Raw genomic sequence first — 12,588 nt, 5'->3', positions numbered from 1 at the left:
GTGTGTCTGTGTGTGCTCACAACTGTGGTACACTTTCACTGCAGCAGTACAGTAAGTAAAGTATGACCATTTCTCAGCAGTAAACTGAGATACACAGTTACATAACAAAAACATATTGCTTATAGAATTATAAATCAGTTTTCATAGATGTCCCGCCTCTATTTCTATGGTCCCATCCTTACAGCACTGGAAGTGAATTAAAGTGGTGCATATTGGCTGACTATATTTAGGATCTGACTGAATACAAGCTAGTGGCATACCATGCATGGACATCAACAGAACAGAGTTTGAAACAATATAACATGTATTACATAGCGCATGCAGGATTATCAAGTAGATTATCAAAGTATAAATACATTAACCAAAATAAAATACAAAAATCATGGGCACAAAAATGTAGCTCAATCTGAAGTACAGAAAGCAGTCAAACATGCATCCAATCTCCGTAGAAGCACTAGATATTGAAGAGTTCCTCATCCAATTTGAGGTCAAAGCTCAAACGTCATTCAGAGGAGAGAGGAGGGGGATAGGGGAGGAGAGGGATGGAGCGAGAGACCACTTCGCTAGCTACAGCTCAACAGTATACTTGAGAATTGCTTGGAAAGCACAGATGCGCTGACCTTGCTGAATGCAGGTGTCAGTGTTCTGACAAGAGGAACAGACAACTACTGGACCAGAAGCTAATGAGGTTCAGTATAGCAGTGCCCTCATGGGGGAGAAACACAGTGATATTGATATTCATGATTTCATTTTAAAAAAATGTCTCTTTCCGAATTAGCACTCCATTCCCAATATCATGTACCAAGTAGTGTATTAAGATTACACCATATAGGGAATAGGGTGCCAGTTAAAGCCTTAGAGGGTGGAAAATGTGAAAATGAACTAAAGAATAGTGGTGGTAGACGGTCCTAAGCCTAAGGAAGGAGGCTGGATCTTATATTAATTACACTGTCTATGTGAGAGGTCTTAGAATAGCTATTACATTTTTTATATAAAAGGAGAATAAGAAATGGACAGCCCTCCAGCCGTGTAATATATGAAGCAATGTTAACTTCCCATTTTGTATCTTGTATCGCTTTTTTCTCCTTTCTCCTCCTCTTCTGAGTACAAGCAGTACAGGCTTTTTGCAGCCTGCATTCTAATGAGGAAGAGAGAGCAAGGTTGTGTAACGAGGCGGTATGCTTATATAAGACGGGGGTTGTTGACAGAATGTGCAGGACCTGGGCTCTGATAGGGAAAGGGAGGCATGTGGAAAAGGAGAGAGACAGCAAAAGAGAGAGAGAGAGGAAGAAGAGAGGAAAGGATTTTTAAAAGGGGTGCTGCCCTTGCTAATAAGAGCTATCTGGAGAAACGCAAGCCTTGTCGGGAAAAAAGGGGGGTGGGGTCATAAGTAACAACTGTAGAGCATGGCACTTGCAACGCCAGGGTTGTGGGTTCGATTCCCACGGGGGACCAGTACAAATGAAAATCTATCCACTCACTACTGTAAATCGCTCTGGATAAGAGTGTCTGCTAAATGACAAAAATTGTAGAAAGAATGAAATGTCTGGGAGTCTTCTGATGTTAGAAAAGATCACCCAAATAAAGGCATATCTGACCCTGAATATGATTGGTGAACTATTGCATGTGTGTGTATACCTCTAGCTGCTGCAAGAGATAACAGGCTCTCTCTTTAGGAGCTTTTATTTTGGCATCCTATACTGTATTTGCATTTGATTCTTGAAACATGACCTATTTAGGTGGAATGCTAAGCAAACACAACGGCATGGCTTCCCATCACATCACACTGTGCATTATAAAGTTGTTTTTCCTCATACATGTATTCCTAGACATAAATATCTTACTTACAGATAACTCAATCAACACAGTCGCTGTGAAGCATCACTTCAACTTTAACATATACAAGGAAAATATTGTCTATCAAAAATATAGTCATATATAGTAAGCCTTTCGGTTATAGAGTACTTCATCTAGACTGCATGTTTGAATTATACAGTTGTTTATATGTAATAATATTTAAATTAGCCTACAGTCATATGTACCGGACCTTTCAGTTATAAAGTAACTCATCTATACTAAATATTCTACATTCATATGTATCAAGCCATCGTGTTACAATATATATATATACACAAGTTGATGAGTACTGAATTGAGCAGTCTTTCATAAGTAGCAAAGTGTTGAGTTCTATACAGTAGTTGTTGAGAACATTGTTGAGCTGTCTTTCTTAGCAAACAGCATTGTTCTGTACCGTAGTAGTTGATGTGTACAGTACTGCGTTGAGTTGCCGTGTGTTCAGGTGTATTTCACCTTCACACAGAAGGTCTCCTCCGTGGTCTCCTCCTGGTTGTTGATGTAGATGAGGATCTCCTGAGCACCAGGACTTTGGCTGGGAGCGAAACGCAGCCCGATGCGGTAGGTCTCCCCTCCCCCAATCTACAGGGAAAGAACAGGGTTGTGTTCATTAGGTACCAAATGGAAGAAGAAAAGGACAAAAACAGGGACGGATTACCTGAACTCGTTCAATAAGAAACTAAAATGTTTGGTTTTCTGTTGCACAAAGTTTTGTTAAGTTTAGCTACAGTGTGACATAATGAATGGCACCCAGGTTCAACCCACAGGTGCACTGTAGCAACTGGGTTGTGTTCAGTAGGGTGAACACGTTTTGAAACGGGGAGGTAAGACCTGATCTTGTCCAATAAGACAGGTTTAAAAAAAATAAAAATTAATTGAATATCCGAAACATACAATATACTTACAGTGAAGCTGCTCAACAACTACACCATACCAGTCATCCAACAAACTCCCATTCAGAGCGACACACAGAAGCATCCAGGGTCAATGCCCTGCTCAAGGGCACGTTGACAGATCTCCCACCAGGCCAAAAAACATGAACCTGAACCCTCCAATATCCCCCCACAGTTCACCAATAGCTGTCCCTCAACCATTCGAGACCCATCCCACACTCTCAATATTTATTTTTATTTTTTTCTAAATACAATGAATTCCATTCCCCACCCCCGAGAACCCCCAAATGCACCAACAACCAAGAGAATGAACTACAGAGAAAAAAGAAAGACAGAAGAAAACAGCAAACAACAATGCAAAAAAACAACATAAAAACCAAAAAACTAAGGACATCAAGGACAACTAAAATCATAACAGCAATGCCAACTGTATATGTTTGTGTGCATGCCTGGCACTATTACATGTATGTGTGTGTTCTTGTATGCGTTTATTTGAATGAGAGTGTGTATTTGCATGTGTACAAACACCTGCACAGCATTAGTTGTAAAAACACTGCCCCTCAGTGTCATTCAAACATACTTTTTATTATGTTTTATTTTGACTTTATTTTAAACTTTTATCATCATTCTATCTCCCGCAGAGCAACTCCACTCCCACTTGTCTCCAATTCCACATCCCAACCCTCAGCCCATCCCACCTATCTCTGCTGGCCACCTTTTTCAGATTTATACGCAACACATACCTTTCAACTGTGCTGTGATGTTTAACGTACAATTTCAATCTATCTAATCAAATAGAATCCACAGATTGCGAGTTGAAGATAAATACTTTTACTAAGAGTATTAGTATATTAGTAATTGACTAACCCGGTCTCTCCAGATCTCCTAACAGTACTATTTCTAGGGTAAATTTTAGATCAATGCTATGCATTTTCAGTCATTCCTGAACCTGAGACCAGAAACAGGATACCTGAGGGAAATACCAAAACAAATGGTCTATTGATTCTGTATCCTCACAACAAAATCTGCGGAGCTTCGATGATTTTATGCCCTAAATATTCAACATTGTGTTGGTGGCAAGAATTCTAAATAAGAATTTTAGCTGAAAAGCACGAAATCTTGAATCTTGCGTTGCTTTATATATCAACTCATACACTCTGTACCATGGAATCGGTACATCAAAAATCTCTTCCCAACTATTTTGCAATCTGTATGGCACAGTTGTCAACATCCTGGTCCTCAAATGAAACTGGTATGAAACAGACCAGTTCCCTACCTCCTCCTGCTGCCACCTCCCTCCTCCATTTTTGGGGTAATGCTGTAATCAATTGGTTGTACTCTTGGAATGAGCAAAACTTCCCGTACAATTCTGATAACTCCATGAAGGACATAACTCTACCATTCCAATTTACAATATCATTTAACTTCTTATGGCTGGGGGCAGTATTGAGTAGCTTGGATGAATAAGGTGCCCAGAGTAAACTGCCTGCTACTCAGTCCCAGAAGCTAACATATGCATATTATTAGTATATTTGGATAGAAAACACTATGAAGTTTCTAAAACTGTTTGAATGATGTCTAAGTATAACAGAACTCATATGGCAGGCAATCCAACAAAAAATCCAACCAGGAAGTGGGAAATCTGAGGTTTGTAGGTTTGCCTATCCAATATACAGTGTCTATGGAGTCATATTGCACATCCTAAGGCTTCCACTAGATGTCAACAGTCTTTAGAACCGTGTTTGATGCTTCTACTGTAAAGGAGGGGGGAATGAGAGCTGATTGAGTCAGGGGTCTGGCAGAGTGCCACGAGCTCACTCAGGCGCGCCCCCTGTGAGACTTAGCTGCGTTCCATTGCATTTCTACAGACAAAGGAATTCTTCAGTTGAAACATTATTGAAGATTGTTAAAAACATCCGACAGATTGATTCTATACATCGTTTGACATGTTTCTACGAACTGTAATGGAATTTTTTGACTTTTCGTCTGGCCTGCGCGTCATCAATTTGGATTTTGGAACTAAACGCGCGAACAAAAAGGATGTATTTGGACATAAATTATGGACGTTATCGAACAAAACAAACATTTATTGTGGAACTGGGATTCCTGGGAGTGCATTCTGATGAAGATCATCAAAGGTAAGTGAATATTTATAATGCTATTTCTGACTTCTGTTGACTCCACAACATGGCGGGTACCTGTATGGCTTGTTTTTGTGTCTGAGCGCCGTACTCAGATTATTGCATGGTGTGCTTTTTCCGTAAAGTTTTTTGAAATCTGACACAGCGGTTGCATTAAGGAGAAGTTTATCTAAAGTTCCATGTAAAACACTTGTATCTTTTATCAATGTTTATTATGAGTATTTCTGTAAATTGATGTGGCTCTCTGCAAAATCACCGGATGTTTTGGAGGCAAAACATTACTGAACATAACGCGCCAATGTAAACTAAGATTTTTGGATATAAATATGAACTTTATCGAACAAAACATACACGTATTGTGTAACATGAAGTCCTATGAGTGTCATCTGATGAAGATCATCAAAGGTTAGTGATTCATTTTATCTATATTTCTGCTTTTTGTGACTCCTCTCTTTGGCTGGAAAAATGGCTGTGTTTTTCTGTGACTAGGTACTGACCTAACATAATCAGATGGTGTGCTTTTGTCGTAAAGCCTTTTTGAAATCAGACACTGCGGTGGGATTAACAACAGGTTTATCTTTAAAATGGTGTAAAATACTTGTATGTTTGAGGAATTTTGTTGTTTGAATTTGGCGCCCTGCACTTTCACTAGCTGTTGTCAAGTCAATCCCGTTAACGGGATCTCAGCCGTAAGAAGTTGAAGAACAAAATACCTTTTTCAAACATCTTTTCCATAAATACAGGTATTTTATCCACCAGCACATTTCAGTTCAGCCATAATATTTGTTGTAATATTTGTTCTCTTTTCAGGGTTATGAAATTGAAATTGTAGCCAGATATGCAATGCTTGTTTGAAAAAGAGAGATACCTTGAAAAAAGTATCATTGTCAATTAATCAAAAATGAGACATGGCAATCTGCACAAAGGCAAAAAGGCAATTTTTTAACAATGCATGAGCATTTCTTAGTAATCTACTTGAGAAGCAATTAGGGTTCAAGTAAAACTTTTGAATAAGTGAAGCTTTTAGTTTAGCTTTTAAGGTTTAGTGCTTTTATATTTAATAATCTCAACCCACCCAATTCATATTCATTATATAGATAGGCACGCTTTATTTTGTCTGGTTTAGCATCCCAGATGAAGTGAAATATTTTTTTGCTCATATGATTTGAAAAACTAATCATCAGGAGTAGGCAGCGCCATAAGTAAGTGAGTAAACGGAGATATGACTAAGGAGTTAATCAGGGCAATTTTTCCATAAATAGACAGGTATTTACCTCTCCAGGGTTGCAGGATCTTGTCTATTTTTACAAGTTTTCTATTGAAACTCATTGCGGAGAGCTTATTGTGAGCGGACCAAGTAATTTGGCGTCACTCTAAAGCGGAAAGGTGGAATAAACGAGTCAGGAGTAGGTTTTCTTGATTGAACACAGTTCTCTATTGAGGGAATTTGGTCAATACAAACACTCCAACATAATCAATGAAAATCTCCCAAGGAAAAACATAAATCTTCTTCTCCAGATGAAACAGGAACACAATACAGTTAACCACCTAACTGAGGAACTCAATTTAACCTTGCGCAATACCCTAGATGCAGTTGCACCCCTAAAAACTAAAAACATTTGTCATAAGAAACTAGCTCCCTGGTATACAGAAAATACCCGAGCTCTGAAGTAAGCTTCCAGAAAATTGGAACGGAAATGGCGCCACACCAAACTGGAAGTCTTCCGACTAGCTTGGAAAGACAGTACTGTGCAGTATCGAAGAGCCCTCACTGCTGCTCGATCATCCTATTTTTCCAACTTAATTGAGGAAAATAAGAACAATCCGAAAGTTCTTTTTGATACTGTCGCAAAGCTAACTAAAAAGCAGCATTCCCCAAGTGAGGATGGCTTTCACTTCAGCAGTAATAAATTCATGAACTTCTTTGAGGAAAAGATCATGATCATTAGAAAGCAAATTACGGACTCCTCTTTAAATCTGCGTATTCTTCCAAAGCTCAGCTGTCCTAAGTCTGCACAACTCTGCCAGGACCTAGGATCAAGAGAGACACTTAAGTGTTTTAGTACTATATCTCTTGACACAATGATGAAAATAATCATGGCCTCTAAACCTTCAAGCTGCATACTGGACCCTATTCCAACTAAACTACTGAAAGAGCTGCTTCCTGTGCTCGGCCCTCCAATGTTGAACATAATAAACGGCTCTCTATCCACCGGATGTGTACCAAATTCACTAAAAGTGGCAGTAATAAAGCCTCTCTTGAAAAAGCCAAACCTTGACCCAGAAAATATAAAAAACTATCGGCCTATATCGAATCTTCCATTCCTCTCAAAAAAAATTGAAAAAGCTGTTGCGCAGCAACTCACTGCCTTCCTGAAGACAAACAATGTATACGAAATGCTTCAGTCTGGTTTTAGACCCCATCATAGCACTGAGACTGCACTTGTGAAGGTGGTAAATTACCTTTTAATGGCGTCAGACCGAGGCTCTGCATCTGTCCTCGTGCTCCTAGACCTTAGTGCTGCCTTTGATACCATCGATCACCACATTCTTCTGGAGAGATTGGAAACCCAAATTGGTCTACACGGACAAGTTCTGGCCTGGTTTAGATCTTATCTGTCGGAAAGATACCAGTTCGTCTCTGTGAACGGTTTGTCCTCTGACAAATCAACTGTAAATGTCGGTGTTCCTCAAGGTTCCGTTTTGGGACCACTATTGTTTTCACTATATATTTTACCTCTTGGGGATGTCATTCGAAAACATAATGTTAACTTTCACTGCTATGCGGATGACACACAGCTGTACATTTCAATGAAACATGGTGAAGCCCCAAAATTGCCCTCGCTAGAAGCCTGTGTTTCAGACATAAGGAAGTGGATGGCTGCAAACGTTCTACTTTTAAACTTGGACAAAACAGAGATGCTTGTTCTAGGTCCCAAGAAACAAAGAGATCTTCTGTTGAATCTGACAATTAATCTTGATGGTTTTAAAGTCGTCTCAAATAAAACTGTGAAGGACCTCGGCGTTACTCTGGACCCTGATCTCTCTTTTGACGAACATATCAAGACTGTTTCAAGGACAGCTTTTTTCCATCTATGTAACATTGCAAAAATCTGAAACTTTCTGTCCAAAAATGATGCAGAAAAATTAATCCATGCTTTTGTTACTTCTAGGTTAGACTACTGCAATGCTCTACTTTCCGGCTACCCGGATAAAGCACTAAAAAAACTTCAGTTAGTGCTAAATACGGCTGCTAGAATCCTGACTAGAACCAAAAATGTTTATCATATTACTCCAGTGCTAGCCTCTATACACTGGCTTCCTGTTAAGGCAAGGGCTGATTTCAAGGTTTTACTGCTAACCTACAAAGCATTACATGGGCTTGCTCCTACCTATCTTTCCGATTTGGTCCTGCCGTACATACCTACACGTACGCTACGGTCACAAGACGCAGGCCTCCTAATTGTCCCTAGAATTTCTAAGCAAACAGTTGGAGGCAGGGCTTTCTCCTATAGAGCTCCATTTTTATGGAATGGTCTGCCTACCCATGTGAGAGACGCAGACTCGGTCTCAACCTTTAAGTCTTTACTGAAGACTCAACTCTTCAGTGGGTCATATGATGGAGTGTAGTCTGGCCCAGGAATGTGAAGGTGAACGAAAAGGCTCTGGAGCAACGAACCGCCCTTGCTGTCTCTGCCTGGCCTGTTCCCCTCTCTCCACTGGGATTCTCTGCCTCTAACCCTATTACAGGGGCTGAGTCACTGGCTTACTGGTGCTCTTCCATGCTGTCCCTAGGAGGGGTGCGTCACTTGAGTGGGTTGAGTCACTGACGTGATTTTCCTGTCTGGGTTGGTGCCCCCTCTTGGGTTGTGCCGTGGCGGAGATCTTTGTGGGCTATACTCGGCCTTGTCTCAGGATGGTAAGTTGGTGGTTGAAGATATCCCTCTAGTGGTGTGGGGGCTGTGCTTTGGCAAAGTGGGTGGGGTTATATCCTTCCTGTTTGGCCCTGTCCGGGGGTATCATCGGATGGGGCCACAGTGTCTCCTGACCCCTCCTGTCTCAGCCTCCAGTATTTATGCTGCAGTAGTTTATGTGTCGGGGGGCTAGGGTCAGTTTGTTATATCTGGAGTACTTCTCCTGTCTTATCCGGTGTCCTGTGAATTTAAGTATACTCTCTCTAATTCTCTCTTTCTTTCTCTCTCTCGGAGGACCTGAGCCCCAGGACCATGCCTCGGGAATACCTGGCATGATGACTCCTTGCTGTCCCCAGTCCACCTGGTCGTGCTGCTGCTCCAGTTTCAACTGTTCTGCCTGCGGCTATGGAACCCTGACCTTTTCACCGGACGTGCTACCTGTCCCAGACCTGCTGTTTTCAACTCTCTAGAGACCGCAGGAGCGGTAGAGATACTCTTAATGATCGGCTATGAAAAGCCAACTGACATTTACTCCTGAGGTGCTGACTTGCTGCACCCTCGACAACTACTGTGATTATTATTATTTGACCATGTTGGTCATTTATGAAAATTTGAACATCGTGGCCATGTTCTGTTATAATCTCCACCCGGCACAGCCAGAAGAGGACTGGCCACCCCTCATAGCCTGGTTCCTCTCTAGGTTTCTTCCTAGGTTTTGGCCTTTCTAGGGAGTTTTTCCTAGCCACCGTGCTTTTACACCTGCATTGCTTGCTGTTTGGGGTTTTAGGCTGGGTTTCTGTACAGCACTTTGAGATATCAGCTGATGTAAGAAGGGCTATATAAATACATTTGATTTGATTTGAATACGATTATCTTTAAACTACAACAAAAGTCACGGGTTTGTCACCGTCTTAATGGTTCTCCATGGATAGCTCCCCTCTCTTGATGGCCATCCTCCAGAGATAGTTTTCCCCCCTCTTATCTGCTGGTTTCCCCTTTCTTATAGGGGAAAGAGAATATGTGCCTCTGGTTACCTCGTCTCACATGCCTTGTTGGGCTACTATCCGTGAGCCCAGCCTGCCCTCTGGTGGTCCTTCCACATTATTTATATATTTTATGATATGAATACCAAGTATGTCTACTTCACCATCAGCCCATTGTATAGGTAAACTGCAGGGTAATGTAAAAGTTGTATTTTTTAAAGATCCAATACGTAATATTGTACACATCATAATTAGGTTTTAGTTCAGAGAAGTTATCTAGATCTTCAATGAGACATTGCAGGGATTTAGTTTGCATACTTATTCTAAAACTTGAGTCCTCGGCATACATGGACAACTTTGATTTTAAACCTTGGATTTCTAATCCTCTAATGTTGTTATTGGATCTGATTTCAATAGCTAGCATTTCAATGGCCATAACGAATAGATATGGTGACAGCAGACACCCTTGTTTAACTCCTCTTGACAATTCAAAACTCTCTGAGAAGTAGCCGTTATTTACTATATTACACCTGGGGTTGCTATACATTATTTTTATTAGAGAATCACAGAAATGGAAAAAATCCAGACATTTATAAATAAAATCCAGTCTTACTTTATCAAATGCCTTTTCAAAATCCGCTTTAAATACCAGGCCTGGCTTCTTAGATGTTTCATGATCTTCTATTATTTCTAGTAGTTGTCGTATATTTTCTCCAATGTATCGTCCATGTAAAAAAAACCTGTCTGATCAGGATGAACAATACCTGGTAAAACCCTTTTAATTCTGAGTGCTATGCATTTCGCTAGTATTTTTGCATCACAACATTGAAGTGTAAGGGGCCTCCAGTTTTTTAGATATAAAGACCCATTCTATTTGCCATCTGGGTCTTGTTTTAATAATAGAGATATCAGACCTTCCTACTGAGTACCTGACAGACTACCATTTCTATAGGAGTAGTTAAAACAAATCTAACAACGGAGCTTTTAGTATATCAAAAAAGGCTTGACATGCCTCTACTGGTACGCCATCAACCCCTGGGTTTTTTCCAGACAAAGGATTTAATAGCCTCAAAAAGTTATTCCTCTGTAATTTGGCCTTTGCACTGATCTTTCTGTAAATTTGTTAATTTTCCATTTTTTATATTATTTGGAAAGAATTCCTTACCGTAATCTTCATTCAGTGGGAGAGGATGAGACGGAAAAGAACATCTGCCTAAAATATTTAGCTTCCTCTTTTAAAATATGACTGTCTTCAGTAACGAGTTTCTGCAAATTATTTTTGTTAGCGTTCCTGTATTGGAGATTTAGGAAGGATTTTGTGCATTTTTCTCCATATTCCATCCAGTTTGCTTTATTTTTGTAATAGATTACATTAGATAATTCTTGAATAAAATCCTCAAGTTCTTTTTGTTTTTCCTCTAACTTATTTTGCATCTCTGTAGTATTGTTTTTATTGCTATCTACCTGTACGATTAGTTCATGGATTTCCCTTGTTAGTCTTTTCTCTTTAGCCAGAAACAGCTTTTTTATTATTGATGAATATTGAATTGAATGACCTCTGAAGGTACATTTAAAGGTATCCCAAACAATAAGGGGATTTGCTGAACCTATATTATACTGGAAAAATGTAGTTAAATTATTTTGTCTTAGTTAAAAATAAGTTGTCCTTCAGTAAACTTTGATTAAATTTCCAATATCTCCGTCCACGTGGAAAAACTATAATAGTTATGTGAATGCAAATTAGATGATGATCCGATCGCATTCTGACTCCTATTAAAACTTTTTTAACCTTTGATGCAAGAGAGAAAGAGACAAGAAAGTGGTCAAGACGACTAGCTTGATTAAGTCTCCTCCACGTATATCTCACTAGGTTGGGGTTTTTTAGTCTCCAAATATCCACTATTTCTAATGTGTCCATAATATTTGTGATTTCCTTAAGTGATGATAGTTTGTAGAGTTGAGGTACTTAACACTGTGTTATAGTCTCCTACCATAATGATTTGATAATTTGTTGCCTGTAAGTTCAATAAATTGGTATAAATGTTTTCGTAGAAGTATGGATCATCCTGATTTGGACCATGTAGATTAATGAGCCAAATCTCTTATTTCGTCCACTTTCATATTCAAAAGGATCCACCTTCCTTGCGAATCATTCCTGACTATTTGCACATTCAGATCGAAATTGTTGTTAATTAATATCATCACACCTTTTGAGTTACTTAGTCCATGACAGAAAATGATTTCACCACCCCATTCCTTTTTCCACGCAACTCCATCTAAGGATGTTGTGAGTGTCCTGTAAACTGTATATGTTATATTCCTTTTCTTTTAGCCACGTAAAGACTGATATTTTTCTATAATCTGCTAAACCGTTACAATTATAACTGGCTATACTTATTTCACCTCTTACCGTTAACTAGATACTATTCTCAGTCTAAATTGACCATAATTAGTGTTTGTAAAGTTACTGCCATCAGAGGTATTATGAAGGTCAAAATTAGAGCTTTCAAATGTCTGATATTTAGAATTCAAGAAATAGGTTCTTGCAATATTTGTTTTATTCCCTTGCCTGTTTGCCTGTGAGCCAATGCCACAGATGTTAGAAAATTGAGACAAGATATTATGTGCGTAGTAAATCTGAGTAGGTTGATGTGTATGATATTGGATGTGATTTAGTGAGAGTGTGTACGATGTCTGTATAAGAGTAAGACTATTATGTGTGCTGTCCAAATAAATAATAACTCTGTCAATTTGCATGGTTGAGTGTCAATGTGTGTAACATGTAGTGCGTATAGCCTTGATA

The 12,588-nt window shown here is 39.4% G+C and overlaps 1 protein-coding gene across 1 annotated transcript in view; it reads right to left on the bottom strand.

Moving 5' to 3' along the window:
• Nucleotides 1–292: 292 nt before the first annotated feature.
• nphp4 (nephronophthisis 4) overlaps nucleotides 293–12,588 on the bottom strand; it is a 138,293-nt gene continuing 125,997 nt past the window's right edge. The window contains exon 24 of the mRNA XM_039011489.1: nucleotides 293–2,436. Within this exon, the coding sequence (XP_038867417.1) occupies nucleotides 2,296–2,436 (141 nt within the window). The 3' untranslated portion in view covers nucleotides 293–2,295. The remainder of the gene's footprint in view (nucleotides 2,437–12,588) is intronic.

The sequence above is a fragment of the Salvelinus namaycush genome, chromosome 16 (genome assembly GCF_016432855.1).
Source record: "Salvelinus namaycush isolate Seneca chromosome 16, SaNama_1.0, whole genome shotgun sequence".
Classification (NCBI taxonomy): domain Eukaryota; kingdom Metazoa; phylum Chordata; class Actinopteri; order Salmoniformes; family Salmonidae; genus Salvelinus; species Salvelinus namaycush.
This window is presented reverse-complemented; position numbering and strand designations above follow the sequence as displayed.